The 23,116-nt window shown below is 39.3% G+C and overlaps 1 protein-coding gene and 1 long non-coding RNA gene across 16 annotated transcripts in view; one reads left to right on the top strand and one right to left on the bottom strand.

Moving 5' to 3' along the window:
* LOC138745967 (uncharacterized) overlaps positions 1-13,600 on the top strand; it is a 66,954-nt gene extending 53,354 nt beyond the window's left edge. For all 3 annotated transcript variants that reach the window (XR_011346628.1, XR_011346622.1, XR_011346626.1), the window contains one exon: positions 13,167-13,600. This is a non-coding gene — a long non-coding RNA (uncharacterized lncRNA). The remainder of the gene's footprint in view (positions 1-13,166) is intronic.
* Positions 1-23,116, bottom strand: part of LOC138745963 (voltage-dependent L-type calcium channel subunit alpha-1C-like) — a 488,237-nt gene that overhangs the window by 121,167 nt on the left and 343,954 nt on the right. The window contains exon 31 of one of the 13 annotated variants that reach the window (XM_069903588.1): positions 22,799-22,882. The exons of the other annotated variants lie outside the window; for them this stretch is intronic. Within the exon in view, the coding sequence (XP_069759689.1) occupies positions 22,799-22,882 (84 nt within the window). The remainder of the gene's footprint in view (positions 1-22,798; positions 22,883-23,116) is intronic. 13 annotated transcript variants of the gene reach the window in all.

Raw genomic sequence — 23,116 nt, 5'->3', positions numbered from 1 at the left:
TTGGTTCTATTAATCTGCCCTCCAACTACCATTCCATTTAGATTCTTTATTTTACAAGTTATGGATTGCACTGGAGACAATTCTACTGTTTAACTTCATGTTTAGATTTTCAAGTGGTCCAGTGGTCCATATCAAAGTCGTCAAGTGTCCCATAGAGTCTACTAAATTAAAAATACCCAGTAAAGTGGTCAAATCAGCAACCATGGGATAATTCACTGTGTTCGCCTAATTTGAGATATCCTGAAGAGTTCAATGTCAGCAATAAATTGTTATAGGAGAGGAAGAGGTTCAAACCTTAGGAGAGTTTGACTGTTGAGAAAAAAGGATGAGGAGCATGGGATACCAATGGTCCTACAGCTTTTACTGAGAATATAACAAAAATACTTCACGACACTGTTTAATCAACACAATAGAGCAATGATTAGATACAACTTCATGGAGGCAGGCAGGTCAAGGAATAAGAGAGATACAGCACAGAAACATAGCCTTTGGCTCAACAAGACCATACTGACAACCAATTCTACATTAATCCCATTTTTATTCTTCCCATGTCTACTTCTAATGACACCCCCCTCCCCCACTGCTGATCCCACCACTCACCTGCACACCAGGGGCAATTTACGGAGATCAATCAAACTATCAACTGCACATTTTTGGGATGCGGGAGGAAACTGGAGCACCCAAAGAAAGCCCACCCATTCACAGAGAAAACATGCAAACTCCACATAGATAGAATGGAACCTGACCTCTTGCATGAAGAGGAGGGCGCTCTACTAGTAGGGGTTGGCATAGTTAGCATAGAGGTTAGTGCAATTTTGTTATAGTGCCAGTAATCAGGGCAGGGGTTTGAATCCAGCGTTGTCTGTAAAGAGTTTGTATATTCTCCTCATGTCTGCATGGGTTTTCCCCAGGGGCTCTGGTTTCCTCCCACCCTTCAAAACATACGGCTGAGTGTAGGACAATTGGGTGTAATTGGGTGGCATAGGCTTGTGGGCCCAAAGGGCCTGTTACCATGCTGTATGTCTAATGTTTTTTAAAAAATTGTAATTGTAATCTCACTATGATATCCTTACAACTTGCTCAAAAAATAAATAACACCATTTTAACTTGTGCTTTGTTTTTCTACCAGTTGAAAGTATCAGTATCCAATGGCATAACAATTCAAATGCACAGGACTTTTTTTGTTCCTTGCTCCTTATGTGAAAAACAATATTTCTGGAGAGGATGCTTGTAGTGATATGATTATATGTGCTGGCTGGCCCTCCCTCTGGGTGTCCTTCTACCTTGGCTCCTCCCTCAGTCCCATGTGACCCTGGGCCATTAAGATCGAGTCCCCTCTCCTTCCCGCTCATTCCTAGCCTTGGTCCCAGGCCAGCAGTCTCTAGTTCAATAAAGCCTATCGTTCCCCTCAGTCTTTGTCTGAGTCATTATTGGGGATACTGATAGCTCCCAACAATGCTGTTGCAATCATTCTGAGGTTGAATCATTCCACTCCAGAAAGATGACGGGGCAATTCCATCTGAAAATCATGCGCAAGCCAGTGATGTGTTGCGACAGCACACATGTACCATGCAACATAGCTGCAGAATGTGGAATGAAAATTAAGATAAACCAGTTGTAACTTGTAAATGGGCAAGCTCAGAAAAAAATTACACTTTAATTGCACTGCATTTTCTGCAGAAGCATGATTGAAAGGGTTCATTATAAAACAAGAGACCATTCATAGGCTGGACCTTGAATCAAACAAGTTCCTTTAATTTAATTACCTGCTCTCCTGAAGCAACTTAGTCCTCTCTCCCTCAATTAGCACTGACAACTGCTACTCACTCAATCACCTTATCACCATCTCATCCCATCTCACCGATCCATACGCAACAGAAAGTGAATGGCTTTCAATAGCAAGCAATGTTGTCTTAGCAGCCCGAGGTCTAAAACTGGCTACAGTTTTAACCTCTTATCCCTGAGCAGAAGAGATGTTTTTAGTTACGTTTGATTTCAGATAATTTTCAGTCAAAAACTCAGGAATAATATACTTATTATGGTCTCACCACTTTCTAGAGTCAGGTCAGAGTATTGAGTGTTCTGGGATTAAATATTGGAGGTCCATATTGTGGATTGAGAAGAAATGGAGTTACAAATGGAACGGGGTCTTGTTCTGGATGGTAGAATAGAAATGTGTGAATCAGAGCTCAGACAGGAGATGAGATAATAGTTAGATTCTGAATGGAGCAAATTTATTGGGTAGGATCTGAGGGCTGAAAGGAGTACTGATAAAATGGTGAGATTGAAAGCATAGTGTGTGGAGGATCAAAACTAGTGATGGTGATTGGTGATGATCAGGTCAAGGATTAACAATAAACAGAGATCAGGTTGAGGGGAGATTAAGTTAAAAATATGAGGTGGGAAGGGAAACTGTTGTTTAGGTTGAGAAGCATATTTTCTTGAATATGGGTGCTGTCGAGGCACTTACTTGCTGGATCCAACTATGCTTGCACCCCTTTTCAACGGCTGAGTTTCTTGAACTCTTCAAAGCTCAACACTCAGATTTCATTTTGGAAAGGCTGTTAAAAGTTAAGGTATACAATCTTATTAAAATATACAGTGTCCTCCATAATGTTTGGGACAAAGACCGTTTTTTTCCCCTCCTTTATTTACCCCTTGCTCCACAGTATTAAATTTGTAATTAAACAATTCACATGTGATTAAAGTCCACATTCCAAATTTTATTCAAGGTTATTTGTACACATTTTGATTTAACTATGTTGAAATTACAGCACTTTTTATTCATAGATCTGCCATTTCAGGGCACCATAATGTTTGGGTCATTTGGCTTCCAAGGTGTTTGTGATTACTCGGGTATGTTTAATTGTTTCATTGGTGGATATATAAGAGAGTGAGGGTTACTTCTAAGCATTTGATCATATTTGGAGGCTAAATTTACTATTTTTCAACTTGAGGATCAGAGTTGTGCCAGTGAAAGTCAAAGAACCCATTATGAGGGTGCAAAACAAGAATAAACAGTAAGAGACATCGGCCAGACCTTAGATTTACCAAAATCAAGCAGTCATTGCATGCAAGGGATATGTAACAAAGCACCGTACTAAAATGACTACTTTAATACACATACAATTGCTATGTCACAAATATTATGGTGCCCTAAAATGAGAGGAATATGTACAAAAAGTGTTGTAATTTCTACATGGTCAAAATGTACATGATACCCTTTAATAAAATCTGGAATGCGCACTTCAATCACATATGAATTGTTTGATTACGAATTTAAAACTGTGGAGCACAGGGGCAAAGAAAGGAAAAAAAAGTCTTTGTCCCAACCATTATGGAGGGTCAAAAAAATTCTTTGTCCCAACCATTATGGAGGGTCTGTATGAATAATGTGTGAGCCAAGTGCATTTGAATTGTTATGCCATTGAATACTGATACTTGTGTTGAAGGCAATTTCATATTTTTGAAATTCTTAGCTTCCCACGAAACAGTGGTGGAGATGGTGGGGTGCAGCCATGATAATGAAAGTTAAAATTACAATTAAAATGGAGGTTATTGAGGCAAAGTGGATGACACATTATTGGTCATCAATTGCATTCACTCCCTCCCACTTAACTTCAATGAATCTGGATGTCAACTGATGACTTTTAGTATTGATATTCTTGTCCTTGTCAGCATGATCCACCAAAGAGGAGCTTCTTTCCTCAACATATCTTATCTGATTTTATTTTTTAATTTAAAAAATTTAGCAACCTGGAATCTGCAAATTGATTAATAATGTGTCCTCTCTCCATTAAAATTGAAAATGGGTAGGGATGAGGCATTTTGGATTCCTGTTTCATTTTAACCTCTGGCATGACTCCAACCTATGATTTTGGAAAAGATTCACCCCCAAGATATTTCATTGAATATTTTCTCATTTCTTAAATTAACATTTGAAGTAGGACCATGAGTCTGTGCCGCCCAATTAAGACCCAATTAACCTACACCCACAGTAATATTTTGAACATTGGGAGGAAACCATAGTGCCCCCCCCCCAGGGAAAACCCATGCAGACACAGGGAGAACAGACAAACTCTTTACAGACAGCGCTGGATTTGAACACTTGCCCCAATTGTTGGTGCTGTAAGGTGTTACGGTAATAGCTACACCAACCATGCTGCCCATTGGTTCCCACATTGTTTTAGTTCCAGATCTCACTTCTCATAGGTGAATAAAAAGGATGGAGGAGTTGGATGGCAATATAATGTAGAGGTTTGTCATAGATTGCAACAAGATATAGACAGGATGCAGAGTTGGGCAGAAGGGAGTTCCTGTCCCTTTAACCACTGGAGAGGAAGAAAATCAACTCTCAGTCAAACTTTAAAAGACAATAGCTATTGTGGAGGACAGCTTTGGTGTTGCTCCCTGGTATATAAAAGAACTGAAAAGTTTAATCATACAGTAAAATCTCCGTATTTAAGCAACCCAGCAAAAAGAAATTGAGAAAATAAATGGGTAATATATTCAGAAGTTTAAAACTGGTTCCCCCAGTGGTCAGCTCACCAATCATGTAATACAAAATCTCAAGCAACCGGCAAATTCATTTACCTGACATCTACCAATCCCCCTAGGTGCTGGATACCAGGGGTTTTACTGTATTTGCTGTAAGTTTCTACCCTGCTATCACTCTTACGTGGTTCATCTCTGACTCTTCCCTTTCACCTCCTTTTGTCATGTCACCCAGGGACACAAATATACCTTGCAGGGCAGGCAGTGATTCACTCCTTTAAAATTTAATTTATATATTTACTTTACATTTGGAAAACTACTTGTAGATTCTGTGATCACTTTGCAGGCCACCTAGGTTCAGCCTGCGAGTGACTCTGAGCTTCTTCCTGTTGCTGGTCAATTCTCCATCCCACTCCTATTTTCACCTCTCTGTCATTCACCTTCTATACTGTTTCAATGCAAGCTTGAGGAGTAACACCTCACCTTCCAACTTGATACATAACACTTTTCTGAAGTCAACATCATATTCAAAAATTTCATTCAGTCAGCCATTCCAATTCTGTATATAACAGTTTTAGCGTTTATTGACTTTCCTCTCTCCTATTCTGGTATTCTACATTTCACGTCTCCTCCTTGTGAAGGTTAAAACCTTATGTTTTTAAATTCTTAGTTAATTTTGTGCCTATCTTTTAAAAAGACTATTGTTTGTAGTGTTACCAAAGTGACTATGATGTAATACCTGCAGACTAATGGCTTGCTCATAATTCTTCAGAGTGTAAAGAAGGTTTGAGCACGAAAGATTTTTCTTTGAATTGTGTTTCTCTTTAAATTTGTTTATCATTCATTATGAATCTCTTTAAAGTTTGAGTTTCTTTATATACATTTTATATCTCTATCATTTTACAGTAAATGCTTTGTTATTCATCGTTATGAAACAATGCAAAATTATGCAAAATGTTTATCAATTTTATCAACGAATTAAAGCTACATAAAGCAGTAGTCACAGAGTTTGATTTATTGGATTAAAGAGATTGAAATTCGGAATATCATAGCTCATGCTTTTGGAAGATGATACTTTGAAATTAGGATATATTAGAATAAGGAAAGTGTCATCTATACTCCTCTTTGCATCTGTTCCAAACACAACTTTACTAACTTAATTCAGCAGGTTTGACCACACTTGTGCCATTTAATTTTTCCAGGTTTTCATCCTTTCTCTCCACTCCTACTTCTTTCTTTCAGCAACTTAAAATGCTTCATTTTTTAAAATATTTCCCAATTCAAATGGGAGGTCAGTTACCTCAATTATTAACCCCGTTTCACTTTCTACAAACCTTGATTTATTAAGCAGTTTTAGCATTTCTCATTGATATTTTATAGCAGTTTTGAAACTGTTTCCAGATTCACTAATCAATTTGCCAGTGGTGACATTGTTAATTAAATTTAAGGTCAGAAAAGCAAAGATTCAGCATGGAGCCTGACGTTGTGGCTCACAGTACAAGGAGGGAAACAAAAGTAAGCATTTTCTCAGCTATCTAAGAACTGTAATATAATGGTACACATGGTAAACGGGTAGTTGATATACATTGATCTACTTGTGTCAAAATGCATCATTCTCCAGACTATTACCATTCCTATTTTGGATATCAGGAAACAGTAAATATGAAAAGAAATGTTTCATGATTTGCAATCATAATCAACAACTCATTGCCTATTGCGTTGGCTAAAACTATTCATCAATATCACTTCATTTAAACTAGAGGGAGAATACAATTTCACCCTCTCATTAATGTGAAACATGCTCATTGAGCAGAAGCATGCAATCCACATAAACAGTTTCAGCATGTTATTTTCTCAGTCCATTCCTAAATATTGCATCTAGTCACCATATTGATTTCTGGGCTAGGATAGGGGATATCTCATGAAGTGAAATTCAGGCCTATATTGCCCACAGTTTATAAGAACGAATGGTAACATGAAATTCTTGTCGTTCTTGACAGGGAAGATGCAGGGATGAAGATTCCCCTGGCTGGGTGTCTAAATCTAGGAGACCCATTCTCAAATTAAGAAATTGTCCTTCATTTCTTAGATGAGAAGATTTTTTTTGTGTCTCCAAGAAGATTGTAGAAGGTCATTCATTGATTTTTTTCACAACAGAGATTGATAGACGTTTGGTTATTAATGGCATTAAAAAACTGAGTTTGTGCTGGAAGGTAGTGCCAAGAGAAAGGAATAGCAGTGTAAAAGTTCAAATATCCTACTCCTGCTTCTACTTCAAATGTTAATTTAAGAAATGAGAAAATATTTAATGAAATATCTTGGGGGTGAATCTTTCCAAAATCATAGGTTGGAGTCATGCCAGAGGTTAAAATGAAACAGGAATCCAAAATGTCTCAACCCTACCCATTTTCAATTTTAATGGAGAGAGGACACATTATTAATCAATTTGCAGATTCCAGGTTGCTATATTAAATATTATAAATGAGGGTATCTGTTTTCATTTTAAATTATTTTATTTTAAACCAATTTTGAAATAGTATCTCAAATACGAGAAACCCAGCAGGTGTGGTAAGATTACAAAAATTAAATCTAAAAGGTGAGTGCTTTTGCAACAATGCTTATAAATCAAGAGGAGTAAGAGCATTTTCTCCAGAACTAGGAAGCTACCCAGTAAATTGAACCAGTCCCGATGATCCAGCTTCTCCTCCTCACTGACGATTAACAGAAGTGCATCTCAAGGATGCACGATTATCCCACTGCTCTACTCACTCTACACTGATGACTGTGGCTGGGAACAATTCCAATGCAATCTACAAATTTGCTGATGACATCACAGGTGTTGGGAGAATCACAGACCACAATGGAGAAGCGTACAACAGGGTAATAGATTAGCTCATTGAGTGGTGTCACAACAACCTTGCATTCAACATAAGCAAAAACCAAGGAGATGAGTGTGGGCTTCAGGAGGAAATAAGGAGAGGGGTCAGAAGTGGAGATTTCAGAGAGTCAAGATTTTCAAATTCCTGGGCATCATCATCCTTGAGGATCTTTCCTGAAGCTTCTATGTCAATGAAATCACAAAGAAGGCTTGCCAGTGGTAATACTTTGTGAGGAGTTGGAAGAGACTCGGTTTATCACTAAAACCGACAGGTGTACTGTGAAGAGCATTCTGACTGATTGTATCACTGTCTGGTATGAAGGTGCCAATGCTCAGGACTTAAAAAAAAAACTCCAGAGGCTTCTTAACTTGGCCTGCAACATCATGTACACCAGCCTTCATTCCATCGAAGACATTAACAAGAGGTGGTGACTTAAGAAAGCTGCCTCTATCCTCAAGGACCCTCATCACCCAGGCCATGCCTTCTTCACTCTGCTACCATCTAGCAAAAGGTACAGGAGCCTGAAGACGAGCACTCAGTGGCACAAGGACAGCTTCTTCCCCTCTGCCATCAGATTCCTGAACGGACAATGAACCAAACACACTGCCTCACTTTGACTTTTTTCTTTTACTTGCACTATTTTTATTTATTTTGTAAGGTGGTTTATAAATGTTTACGCTGGGATACTGCCACAAAAATAAATTTTGTGACTTGTTCATGACAATAAATTCAGATTCTGATTTGATACTCCAATGAGTCATATTTTTCTTATTTTGCCAGTCACCTTTCCTGCCTTACCCCTCCCCTTCCACAACCACCCACCCCCCCCCCCCCTCTGTATCACAATTCTTCATTGAACTCGCCTCTTGGTTAAACTAAAGGTCCAAGTTACAGGAAGATGTAACTTCATTGACAGTAAGCAGGAGAGGTTGGAAGCAAAATGGCAACAAGAAGATGGTAATGTTGGGTAACGTCCTTCATAGGTTTCAAGCATTTACAAAAATATAACAATGCTTTTGCACTCCGAAACTATTTCTTTATGGGAGAAGATTATGGTTTATAGAGCTAAAAAAGACAACTTTGTTTTCACGTCATAGGATGACCACAGAAGAAGAGCCTGCCAGACATGTCCACAATTTACTAAAACTGTTTTTAAAAAAAAAATCAAGTACCAACCCAGAGAGAAGAAAACTCACATATCGATACAATTAAAGCAGTTTGTAAAATAACATATGAGGGAACCATATAGTCTACATATTAAATCATTTATTTTAAGTTTGGTTAATACTATTTGCTAATGACTTGAAATAATTTGTAACCCGTTTTTTGGACGTTATCTATCGTAGTTTGAAAATTCTATCCTAGTGCCCACTTACTAAAATATCAATACAGTATTGCCGACGGCATTGATGACTTCATTGTGCATGTTTTAAATGTGGCGAGACGACATATATCAACTTTCTGGTTATATTAATATGCAAATAACTGCAGATGCGTGAAATCCAAATCAAAAACAAAAAAAAAGGCTCAATACTCAGCAGTTTGGGAAGTTTCAGTCGAGATGAAAACAGATTTAACATGTCAGATCACCAGAATTCTGATAAAAGGTCGGCAATCTGAAACATTAATTCTGTTTTTATGTCCATTGGTGCTGCCTGCACTCCTGAGTATTTTCAAACTTTTTGTTTTAATTTATGGTAAAGAGAACTCGAGGTAAAATTAATTTGAGAAATTATAGATTAGGTACATAAATTTATTGTTCATGGTTAATGAATGAAAAATCGTACCTATATACCTAGCCGAGGAAATAAAGAAGAATTCAGTTTCTGAATGTTAAAGTGAATTGGATTCATGATCCCAAAGCGAAAAAGTGACACAAAGATTAGGTGGTGAAGCAGTATTTAAATGATATAAGGTTGACATACCATACCTATTTATTATTATTATAATATTCTTTACCCATCAACTGTAGAGAAACCAATTCTTGATTACTGTATTAGATTGTATTTCTAAATGTGAACATTTCCCATCATGATAAACATCTGTGAGAAAAATATTGGGCAATCAAATGGTTTTTAAAAATAAACACTCCATCTTTTTTCTTATTTTTGGGCAGCTTCAATGCCCAGGTTTTTAAAAAATTTCTGAATAGCATTTATTTTACAAAAATGTGGTTAAATTGGATGATAACCCATTTGATATGATTTTAATCTAACACGTTAATAAATGAAATATGGACCTGTTCAAATAAAGATAATAAGAGTAAAGCAAATTATGTTTCACACCAATATCTTACTGAATTGATTACATTTTGTGGAAAATATTTTGAATCACAGTGCTAAATTTATCAGTCCCAAAATATAAAGACATAAGGAGGAGCATAGAATAAGCAATAAACAAACTCTGGAGCAGTTAAGTATACCACACGAGCAGAGAATATTGTGGAAAACAAACATTCAATCTCTATATTCTTGTCAACATCTGAATGTAGACACAATATCAAATTGTTAAAACAAGATTCAATAAATTGCTTAAAAATGATTTTTTTTCCCACCATTAGAAGTAACAGCAAATAGATAATAATTCTGCTTGGGAACATTAGTCCATATTTGGAAGAGAAAGATAAACTTGATGAATATTTCTCCTTAAATCTAATGGCATGAATATTGACTTCTTAAAATTTTAGGTAACCCCCCCCCCCCCTCATATTGGATTCCACTGTTCAACCTTCCTTATCTATTCCTGTACTTACTTTTTTCTCTAACTTTTCTTCCCCCCCCCCCCTTCCTAATAGTTTCTTCCTCTTCCTGTCTCTCCACCACACACACCATCTATCTTAGAGAGTGTGGGCAACTTCCCCAGATTCATTCCCACTTTATATATGTAATTTCACTCATTTTATCTCAGTTTTGATAAAGAAACATTGACTGACTATTTGTACCCGTGGATGCTATCTGACCTGCTGAGTTCCCCCAGCAATTCTTGGTCTGCTTATTTCTTTATAATTGATTGTTAATAAATAAAAATAAAATCCTTTACAACGTGCTCACAATCAAAATTAGTTTTAAAAATTTGGAGATGCTACTTGTGGTACTGGGTACTCTAATATTCTTGGCCTTTTGAGCTTTCCTTCCTATCAATATGATGCATAGAACCAAAGATATGCATGGTACTGAGAGCAGTTCTTCTGTAACAACATTTGAGAAATATTTTATAGCATTTACACACACTTTTATGGAATATGTAAGATCATTAATAAGTGAATTTGCTAATTTTTGGCAGCAGTTATTTTTTACAGAGTACATTTTTGTGGTCTTTTCTGCTTTCTTCTTTGCATTTTCACTTTTCTGTCTACTATCTTTCACTAACAACCATCCTCACACTAACTCCTGGAGGTTTATAAAAACTACAGAATATAATTTCACATTTCCATGGCAAACAAATTGTTTTCTTTTCCCTTCCAGGATTGCCCTTTTGTGAAATTGTATGAGTGCAGATTTTGGGTCCACATTCAGAATTGTACATTAATTATTTCTTTATCATGTCAGTCATGCCAGTTTAAAGACAGACAGAGCAAACATTTCCTATTGGATCCATACAATTTAAGATCATGCTAAAAGCATGGACACTCTATTTACTTGACTAGATAGACAAACTTGATTTAATGCTGAGTGGCTCTAATAGAAAACTATCCAAATAATATATTTGTATTATCTGATTTACCTTCACTGGGTATGCACTGTTCTACATAATGTATGTTAATCCCAAGTTTCCAATTCAGATTTAAAAGTTAATTAAGCTTTAAAATGTATATTTCTTAAACAAATACAAATATAGAGCAAATGATCATGTACATTGTTGTAACTCAAAAGAAAGCCACTTGATTAAATCAAGATTTTTCTTTAGATTCTCTCATTTCCTGAAAAAACATTCAAATGTAACATGTGACAAAACCATTTCTTACTACATGCACAACATGGCAGCTAAAAGCAGAAGTCCATTTTCAATGATAGTACAATTTTATAAAATGTTGCAAATTATTCTGGGTGTACGAGAGTGCCTAATCTCTTTTAGGAGTGAATTTCTTATTATGTTTGCTTGTGCAGTGATTTCATTTTGTGCTATATTAGTCTATTTAATATTGAAACAGCAAAGGATTTTTAAGCTAATATTATAATTGGTGCTTTTCTGGGGCCACAAAGAAGAAAAGTTGAAGCAGTAGTTAGAATACACAAAATATAAAATCTAACACAAAATTTTACATTAGATACCACATGTGAAGAGAAACAAACCTGAGATTTAGATAGCCTGTAATCTGAATTCTGATCAACATCACTGCCTGAATACACATGATACCTGGTGTATTAACAATCAATACCTCATTACAGTCCATCGAAAACATAGATCCTTTATTCCATTACTAGCATGTGCTTGTTGTGGTCATTCATACTCTTCTGAGAGGAATAATGAACTGTATTCAAATATTTAGGTGCCACAGCACATTTAACTACAAGGATGAAATAGTTTTGTATTCCATTAAATGCTTTTTTAATTTATTCAATTTTCAGAATTGAACTGATTAACCTCAGATCAGTTGCTTCCTGAACTGATGATTACCAGCAAAGCTAACATTGATTTCTAATTGTCCTGAACAGAATGCCTTGCTATTTTAGATATATAAAAGTCAAACATTGCAGTTCTGGGGATGGAGGATGTTGTGCCTCTATCCTTTTGAGTTTATCTTAAGTGGTGACCGGATTGAAACCTCCAAAAATCTTAAGAGGTCTCAATAAAGTAGATGTGGGAAAAATGTTTGCAAACTGAAAAATTTGGGTCTCTAAATTGTTTGTCTGAATTAAGAGTCTGCTAATTTTATCACTGCATTTTCAGATCGTGGGTCACATTTTATTTCACTGCCACTTTCCTGAAATAACTCCATATCCTAAAATTCCCTTCAAAATAACAAAAAACAGAACTATCAATATCTGCCTTAAATTTAGTTAAAGCATGAGGCTCCACATCCTCTTCTGTGGTAAATTACAAAGATTCACCAAGGTATAAGTGAAAGAATTCTTTCTCATCTTTGTCCCGATTGACAGACCTCATATTTTGCTATTCTGATCCTTTACTCTAGACATCGCACCATTCTCTCTGTATCTATTCTATCACAACTTACAAGAAGTTTGTATGATTTCCAAAGATTGTTACTTCTGAAGGTGTGATCTCAAACTCAGCCAGGTCTCTCTATTCTTACACCAGAGAACTCAAATCTTAATCATGTTTCCATTCCATTCTCTTTTCTTCCGGCCAGTATACATCCCTTCACATTTGTCAGTATTAATTTTTAAATGCAACAATTACAAACCTATTCATTCTTTCAGCCTTTTAAAATCCATACCATTCTTTACACTTTACCACACTTCCACTGTGTGCAACTTGCAACTTTTTTTAGTGCCTCAAGTATACCATATGAAAGTTACTAATTTATATTAAGGAATGCTATTACCTGGTATCTAATACTGTCAGATGTTGTCTTCTCTCGTTGGAATTAAAAGCTGCTTGCACACATCCTCTCATTTGTATCACTGTGTTCATTGCTCCTTTAATTCTCCAAGCTTATTTCACTCACAAGCACATTAAGTAGTTCTTTTATTAAAGGGCCTTTTGGAAGTAAATTTCTAGAATGGTTTTTGAACCCACAACCGTTGAAATTCTGAGAACTTCAATGTATGTATGCTACAAACTAAATCAAATTCTTAAAACCACAGAGGGATCACTATATTTTTTTTACAGATCCTTGCAATGAAGCTTTGTTCTTGGCAAGATGACTTTGGCCCAAAGCATTTCGGTCTTCAGGGCATGGCTCTCAACAGCCTGGCTTTACCTCTGCTGATATTTGTGGTTTGTGCCCCTTGGGGGATCAGGATTATGGTTGGATTTACTATTATGATGTCCCGACTCTAATTTCATATGGCAGCATATTCTGAATATAACATTTACCATGAACATTAGTTCAAGGAGGAATACAGCAGAGCATGCTGGGAGTAAAGACCTAATGTATCCAAAAATGAGCTGCTCATCAGATGAAGCTACAACACAAAGCCATGTGCATGTTAGACGTCAAAAGAATAATGCTGTAAACTGATTTCAGCCAATGAATCAAAGCTCCGGATCTCAGCCACACTCCACTGGATTCATTACCATGTGCTATTTCAAGGTACCAAATCCCTATGCTTTACAATATCATAAAAAGCCGTGGAGTTGGCTAAATGCTGTGTCTATGGAATATCTGTTCAATGCTTTTTAAAATATCATAACTGTATCTGATTCTGCCACCTCTTCTGGGAGCACATTTGAGATATCAACAGCACTCTGTGTTTAAAAACTTTACCCCTTTTAAGACTCTCACCTTAAGCCAATGCTAGATTGTATGTGATAACATAATCATAGGAAAGAAAAAACTTTTGGCCAGCTCAGCCATCTACGCCTCTCATAATCTTAGGCACTCCTATCAAGTTATCTCTTAGCCTCTTCTGCTCCTTGCAAAATGCCATTTTTAAATTTAGACATACTGCATGGTAACATGCCACTGCAGCCCCTGACTCTGTGCCACCCAATTTACCTATTACCCCCCTCCCCCCCGGTACATTTAGAACAGTGGGAGAAAACCAGAGTCCCAGGGAAAACCCCTGCAGACACGGGGAGAATGTACAAGCTCCTTACAGACAGCGTGGGTCCTGATCGCGGTTAAAGCGTTGTGCTAACCACTCCGCCAACTGTGCCACCCCTATAATCAATCAATTCAGGCAACATCCTGGTAAATCTCCATTCCACACTCTTCAGTGGAACAACATAATTCTTAAAGTGTGATGATCAGAACTGCATACAATGTGCCAAGTATAGTCCAACCAGTATTGTTACATTGGAACATAATATTCTAATACTTAAATTCTATGGTCTGACCCAAAGGCCAAGCATGCCATATATCTCCAAACCAGCTTATCAAGCTGTGCTTCCATCTTCAGGAAAAGTGGACACTTGGTCTCTCTGCTCATCAAAATCCTCCAGTGACGGACTATTTACTGCGCATACCCTAGCAAAATTGCTGGAGGAACTCAGTGGGGGGTGTCATGGCCATTTTGTCTTTACATCCTGTATCAGTTGGGGAATGAGAAGGAGAGTGAGTGAAAGTGAGAGAGAGAGAGAGAAATGGAGCCAGGTGGTGGGGGGGAGGCGGGTGAAGTTGGAATCCGCTGGTGGTGGGTGATAAGCACGAAAACAAAGGCTACCTGTGCTGGAATCTTATATGGAACCATTAGGTGAGAGATGAATATTGAATTTCCCAATTTCAGGTAACCCTTACCTCTTTCTTTCCTTCCAATCCATCTCCCATTTTTGTCCCCTTTCATGTACTCCTTCTAACTCTCCCTTCACCCATTTCCACCTCCTCCTACTATCCACACATTTCACCCATCAGATCCCCACCATCTAGTTCGAAATCCCAAGGCACTGGGGATGATGGGAAGAAATTGCAGGATATTTGCATCATTATTGGTCAATGGAGAGGTACCAAAAGACTGGAGGGTGACTAAAATTTTGCCTGTATTTAAGTAAGGCTGCAAGGACAATCCTGGGAATGACAGACTAGCGAGTCCAACATCATTCATGGGTAAGTTACTGGAAGGGATTCTGAGAGACAGGATCTAAACAGCATTTGGAAAGGTAAGGACTGATTAGGAGAGCCAGTATGACTCTGTACACAGGAAATGGTGCCTCATGAATATGATTTTTTTTTGAACAGGTGACCGATAAGATTAATTTGGGTAGATATTATTTACATGGATTTTAGTAAGACCTAGTATAAGGTACAAAATGGTAGGCTATTCTGGATGGTAAGAATACATGGGATCCAGGACAAGATAGCCAATTAGATAGAAAATTGTCTTGATGGTAGGAGACAGAATATGCTAGCGGAGGTGCAATTTGCTTAATGATCTGGATGGGAAGGTAGATGGCATGGTCACTAAATTTGTGGATGCCACTAAGATTGACGCCCCATCAGTGACTCCAAAGACTGAGAGTGAGAAATGATAGGCTTTAATACACTTTAGATTGTAGCTGGCCCGACTCCATGTGCTCGAATTAATGGATAGGGGGAGGTAGGTCGACCTTTATGGCCAGGTCACAAGGGGAGGAGATACTAGGGAGCAAGGCATCAGTGGGTGGGCCAGCCACTCATTCACAGCAGTATATACATATTATCACATTCACCCCATCTTTAAAACAAAACCCCGCTGGGTTAAAAATCCTAGAGGCTCAGCCAGTTGGGTGGTCTCCTCTGCCTCTGTGACCTGCGCAGCTCTGCTGGTGGTGTACTGGTTGGCTCTGTTGCCAGTTGTGTGTATTGAGGCTGGGGAGGTAGAGTTGACTCTGTAGGGGTTTGGTTGTACATGGGGGCAGTCGTGGTGGTCGGAGAAGCTGGAAGGGAGTTTGGGGGTGTGTGGTGTGAGTGCCTGTGATGTGTCGCTAACCTGCACCGAGTCTCTGGCACGTGCCAGGTCCCAGACGGTGACTGTGTCCTCAAGGCCATTGGGGTATTAGGCATATTGAGGGCTGGCGTGCAAGAACTGCACCTCTTCTACCAACAGGTCAGTGTTATGGCCCCTCATGTGTTTCCATAGCAGGAAGGGTCCTAGGGAGGCAGTGTGGTTCCAGTCACCGACCTCCTGGGAAAGGAAAGCATGTGGTAGTGGTGCGTAGGAGGGATCGGATGGCATGGAGTGTTTTCGGCAGGACTCCTGCCAACAGGACACTACCAGGCCTTTTGATTTAAGGGGCAGGAGAATCGCCTTCCAAATGGTGGTGTTTTTGCTCTCCACCTGGCCATTCCCCCATGGTTGTACATTGTGGTCCTTCTAGTGGCTATGCCTCTAGCAAACAGGCACTGCTTCAGCTTGTCACTCATGAACGAGGACCCCTGATCACTATGGATATAGTTCGGGTACCCAGAGGGTGAATATGCTGCAAAGTGTCCTGATGATGGTGGCTGAGGTCATGTTGGGACAAGAGATGGGAAATGAGAATCTGGAGAACTAGTCTATGATGTTGAGGAAATAGATATTCCTATTGGACAAGGGCAGGGGCCCCTTGAAATTGATACTGAGTCGTTCAAAGGGACACATGGCTTTAATGAAGTGTGACTTGCTAGGCTGAAAGAATTGCAGTTTACATTCCACGCAGACCTGACAGTGTCTGGTCAGCGACCCGACATCCTCGATGGAATACTGGAGGTTCCGAGCTTTTATGAAGTGGAACAGTCTCGGGACTCCGGGGTGGCAGAGGTTGTTGTGGAGGGACTGGAGGCAGCTGATATGCACGCTGGCACATGTCCCCAGGATAGTGCATCTGGGGGGGGCGGGGGGGGGGGGTCATTGAGCTTGTCCGGCTGGTATAAGTCTTATAGGTGGTGAGCTCAATTCTCCACCTCAGAATTTTATCGTTCTTGATTTTACCCTGCAGTTTGGTGTTGAATATAAAGGCCATGGCTTGTTGGTCCGTTAGCAAGGTAAATCTTTTCATAGCCAGGTAATAATGCCAGTGGCGTGCTGCCTCAATGATCGACAGAGGTGTGATGCGTCTCAGGGCCATGGATGGTGTGGGAAAAATTACCACCGGCCTGCCCGGTTGGTTGAGAGTGGCGGCCATCGTGAAGTCAGAAGCATCACTTTCCACCTGGAATGGGATGGATTCATCCATGGCAGGCATCATGGCTTTAGTGATGTCTCTTTTGATTTGGATGAATGCAGCCCGGGCTTCTGCCGATAAGGGGAAGTTTGTGGATCTTACCGGGGGGTAAGCTTTAATTAGCATAATTGGGCACCCATTGGGCATAGTAGGAAAAGAACCCAAGACCTTTTTAGTGCCTTGAGGTTGTGTGGGATTGGGAGCTCCATGAGGGGATGCATGCGGTCGGGGACAATGACATCATGTGCCACGATTCATCTAAGGAGGGCCAGATGGGTAGTGCTAAACACACACTTCTCCTTATTGTGTCAGATTGAGGGACTTAACAGTGTGGAGGGATTTGGCAAGGTTCACATCGTGGTACTGCTGGTCGTGGCCTCAGATGGTGACGTTGTCTAGGTAGGGGAAAGTGGCTGTCAGTTTGTTCCTGTCTACCATCCGATCCATCTCCTCTGGAACACTGAGATGCCATTAGTGACTCTGAAGGCACCTGGAAGTGGAAGAGCCTGCCATCTGCTTCGAATGCAGTATATTGGCGGTCTTCTGGGTGAAGGGGGAGGTGGTGGTAAGCACCCATGTTGACCATGCAGCTGTACTGGGTGAGGAGAAGGAAGTGACGTCAGGATCGATGGCACACCCCCAGGGGTGCACGCAGCGCTGCTCGCTCGGGAGGATTTGGACTTACTGTCCCGCTGATAATGTCTTTTCTTCCCTCATCCTGAACAGGTGGCTTCCTTTGCCGGTCAGAGTTGTCGGGGGTGCTTTAGCTGGCTGCAGAAGTGGCACTTCAGGTGTCCGATCACAGCAGTGGCAGCGGTGGGGTTGTGGCCTCCTTGCTTGGAGGCAGTCTGAGACGCCGGATCCCAAAATGACAGCACCCACAGAGGGCCTGATCTTACCGGAAGTGATGTTTTAGCATTGCGTTAGGCAGAATCGAGAGTCCTAGCAAGCTGGAAGGCTCCCTTCACAGGCAGCTTGTCCTCCTCAAGCAGTTGCTGACAGACGTAGTCAGACCTCACCCCAGACATGCAGGCATCCAGGAACAACTCCTCCACACACTGGGCTGCATGTACGGGGGTCAAAACAGGGCTCCAGCAATCTCCCCCCAGGTCGTACAGGGCCCAAAAGAACTCATCCATGGACTCACCAGACTGCTGTTTCCTCAAGGCAAGAAGGTATTGTGAATATATTTTGTTCACCCGGGGTCAGTAGACGTTGTGGAGTTCAGCCATGGCCTCTGGGTAGGTTGTACAGTTTCTGATCACCTGGTACACTCAGTGGCCCACTCTTGCTTGCAGGATCTTGAGTTTCTTCTCATCCGAGTCTACCAGGTCCGCTGCGACTTCCAGAAATTTCAAGAAGCATGCGATCACTGCTTGTACTGCCCAGCAGCTCCAGGCGCCTGTGGATTGTTGGGTCATAGCAGGTTGTCCATCCCGTGTGGAAAATTAAATTTTATTAAATTAATACACCCTACCAATGACTCCAAAGACTGAGAGTGAAAAATTATAGGCTTTAATACACTTTACATTGCAGCTGGCCCGACTCCATGTACTCAAATGAATTGATGGGGTAGGGAGGTCGACCTTTATGACCAGGTCACAAGGACTTACTAGGGAACGTGTCATCAGTGGGTGGGCCAGCCACTCGTACACAGCAGTATATACATATCACCACAGATAGACTGGACAAAGATGAAGGGGGGACCTCATAGAGACATTTCGAATGCTGAAAGGCCTGGACAGAGTAGATGTGGTTGGGATGTTTCCCATGATAGGGGATTCAAGGACAAGGTGTATAATTTTAGGATAAAAGGATGTCAATTTAAAACAGAGATGGCGAAAGATGTCTTTAGTCAGAGGGTCACGAGTATGTGGAACTAATTGCCACAGGCAGCAGTGGAAGCAAGATTGTTGGGTGTATTTAAGGCAGAGATTGACAAGTATTTGATTAGTAATGGCATCAAGGGTTACAGGGAGAAAGTAGGGGGTGGGGCTGGATGGAAGCTCATGATTAGAATGGTGGAGCAGACTCGATGGGCCAATGTGCCAACTTCTGCTCCTATATCTTGGGATCTGGTTTCCGAGACTGGAAGGGTTGAGTTGTAAAAAGAGGCTTTAGAGACTAGGACTTTTTTCCCACCAGGAGAGTAGGAGGCTGAGGGGGTGACCCATTAAGATATACAAAAGCATCATTCACAATTATTTCTCCCGAGTAAGAGAATCTATAACTAGAGGTTATAGGTTTAAAATGGGTGGGGGGTGGTGGTGTGATGGTAAGGAAGATTTAAAAGGAACCTGATGGCGGATTTTTTATTTTAAATACAGAAGGTGGTGGGAATATGGAATGATCAGCCAGAAGTGATAGAGGGGAGTACAATTACAAAATTTAAAATACATTTGGACAGACACGCGAATAGGAATGGTTTAGATGGATTAGGGGTAAATACAGGGAAATGGACCAGCTTTGATGGGCAGCTTTTTGGCATGGAAAAGTTGGGCCAAAAGGCCTTCTTTACAGCTGCACGACACTATCCTTGGTCTCCTATCACTTGTAAGTTTGGATTGAATTAGCCAGCTTGTCTTGTCACTAATTCTGGAAATGTTGTCTGATGTGTTGTGTACAGAAGTTACAGCAAAGCAAACCTTTAACAAACTAGCCTTGCTAATAAGATATTTGTTCATCGTCACATTGGCTGGGTTCATCATTGGTGAATTCAACCTTGCTCTAAGTGAAATTTGAGCAAATAGCCAGTAAGTTGCTTTAAATTCCAAAGGTCATAGGACCAGGGAAAGTAGACTGAAGATGCACAGGGTTAGTAGATTAATGCAGGATGAAAACATCATGGGAGTTAGCCAAGCTGGATCCTGGTATCTTTTCTTTGATTTAATAGATTAATGCTTCTGGATCGCAAACATTCCTGGAGGACTTGGCGGGGGAAAAGTACCCCAACTGCCAAGTTGATGAGGCGTACAAGTTTATGCATCCATTTACTTTAATGAATTCAATTCTAATTGCTCTATTCATAAACAAAGGTGACATAATTGCCTGTTCTGTCAAATCTAACATCTAATAACTTGCCTAATGCACGTGAGTAATTGAAAACCCTGAAGAGGTCCAAAATGTCGATCGCATACCACAATTCCAAGGGTTTATAAACTACCTACAATGTTAATAAAGTAACTCTACTCATATCATCTATGAACAAAGCTTGGCACAAAAGCAATCAAAAAACTGGCAGCGAGTTGGTAGCACTTACTGACAGATTTGTTATTCAAAACTCACTTCTTCCATTGGCAAGTGTTCTCATTTCGCTTTCATCAGGGAATTCCAGAAAATATGGAAACATGCATCTGTGGTTAAACTTGCAAATTGATGATAACATTTCTCTAACTGATTGATTTGAACATTAAACATCACAACTCATCTCCTGATAGGCTGTGACATTAATTAATACAATAAGGTTAAATACAAAGGTTAGAATTTTGAGTTGAATTCTAATCTTCTGTCATTTTGGTACAACTTAGCCCATCATGGCAAACATCTGCAAACCCATGAGTGTACATTTTTTTTTTAAAAGTAGCCAAAATATCCAATTCCTCTATTGTGTTGTGTACAATTTTTGCTTATTAGTTAATATCGTGCATTGCAATGGTTTCAATTCAAGAAGCATAATCTATCTCAAAACCACAACATCAAGTTTGCAGGGAAAGTTACCTGCAATTATTACTAACTACTTTATGTTTAATTCTGGATGAAGATGACAAATTGGCAGGCAAAGGCACATGTTTCAGCAAGCGTAATGTGGTCAATGAAAATTTACTGTGAAGGGCCACTGAATAAATTTAACTTGCTTTTAATCGCTGCAATCAATAATGAAACAAACTTTAAAAAATTGGTTTTGTATTGTATGATTTATGTTCAAGAAATAATGGACTTCTGCTGAGAACAGCTGCATATTATTGCAGGGATCTGGTTTCATAGATATTATTGGTAGAGGCATTGATACCTTGGCCAAAGACTTCTGACAGATAAATATATCATGGCTACTCACATTAGGAAACCCCAAATCATGCTTTGTAATAGAGAGGTAACGCATAGTTCAGTTGTAGACTGTATAGCAGGTATTCAAATGCACAAACCCTTATGGAACAGTTTACTTATTTTAAGTTTTAATTACACTGAAGTTCTATTTTTATTGAAATTTAATTATTAAACTTTCTGAAATTCCCTCAGTATTAATCAAGCTAGTCCTTATTTATTGGATTTAATTATAAAAGTGTTCCACAGAAACACAAAATTATTTTAACCTATTTAAACAATGACACAAGTTCACTTCATTTCTGTGAAATATGTCTGCTCAGAAACATTAACTGATTATTTAATACTGTTAAAATCAATTTGGTTACACAAATATTTAAATATTAGCAATTTTATTTCTGAACTTTGTCGTCTGAGGAATAATTTAGCAAATAATGGGAACTAATGCACCTATTGTAGAATTTGCATGGGGAAAATTTAGGGGAGGATTAACAATAATACTTTGATCTGCTCCCAGAAAAATAAAGATGATCCAAAACCACTTTTCACAAGGAATTGAAATGTTCCCCTGTGTATTCCAAAGAGGGCAGTTGTCAAAGGAACTCAAAGTGAAAGAAAATTATTTCATTTCTTACCTGCATCTTTTGAAAAATGAGCTATTTTAATCACATTCTCCTTTGTTTTGTTTTTCACTTGGACTTTCAAATAAATTACAACTTCTTCAAGTTAAGAATAGATCATTTATTCCCAGACATCCATCTCTGGAAAGTTCTGCAAGATGCCTTTCTTCCATTCCAGAAGGTCATATAATTCAGTAGTTCAAAAAGTTCTGCTGTACTATACATGATTGATTTTGTTTTCCTTTTTACATGTGCTAACCTACTCTGTGTTGGTGCTGGGCAATTGCTCAGCAAAAGGAGGTGTAAGGTGCTCCTTTTGTCTGATAGCCTACAGGTCACCCTTGGGCAAGGTGTAGTACCCATTTAACCCCCCCAATCAGGGTCATGGGAAGCCATGGATTGCAGATGGTTTTACAGCAGATTCTGCAAATTGGAATTTATGGTTGTAAAACTAAAAACACTGGGCAGATGAATCCACGGATCAATGGCCAGGGTTACCTGTCCAGTGTGGACACTGCAACTGAATAAGGCCACAAGAAACAACTTTCATGAACTAATATCGACTATGGACTCAGCTCAAAGATGGAGCCTTCACCGAAGGAGGACAGGGGAGGCAACAACTACAATTCGGAGGGTCAGAGATCGTGATGGATGAAAGACACGATCGCCCACGCTGAACAGCAAGGCACCTGAATGAAAATGAAACTTACTGATAAGAATGTTTGTGGATACATATTTATAGTTGTCTTGCAAAACAGTTATTATTGGAGAAATACATCCTTGCCTCACCAGTCATATTAGGTCATTTTTGTTTATCAGTTTGTGTGTATTTTTTTTTAAATCCAGAGGTCAGGGTCATTCAAAATTAAAATCACTTGATGTTATGCTGCATTCTGAACCTGCTATACAGTTTAAGTCATGCCAGGCTTGGGGCAGAAAGAAGGATGACATTACAAACATAAAATCATAGTTAAAAAAAACCAAGAGTGGAGCAGGCATGTTCATTGAGATATTACTTACGTTCACCTCTGTGATTGCTATATCAACAACGCTACCCACAACAATTAAGGCGTCAAATGTGTTCCATGCATCACAAAAATAGTGCTGCATGTGAAAAGGAGAAACAAAATGGAAAAAAAAGGAAGAATAAAAAAATAAAAAAGGGAAGAAAAGAGAAAATAAGAGAAAGAGGTTACATGTGCACAGTATTTACTCTTATGGATAAGATTATCTATGAGGAGTTGCCCCTCAACCTTTTGTAACCGAGAAATCCAGGACTTCAGAATGGGCCAGAGGGGCCACTTTAAACCATTTTCCTATGGCACAAAATTCATAATT

This window comes from Narcine bancroftii, chromosome 11 (genome assembly GCF_036971445.1).
Source record: "Narcine bancroftii isolate sNarBan1 chromosome 11, sNarBan1.hap1, whole genome shotgun sequence".
NCBI classification, from domain to species: domain Eukaryota; kingdom Metazoa; phylum Chordata; class Chondrichthyes; order Torpediniformes; family Narcinidae; genus Narcine; species Narcine bancroftii.
Note: the sequence above shows the minus strand (reverse complement) of the source record. Positions and strands in the feature narration are given on the sequence as shown.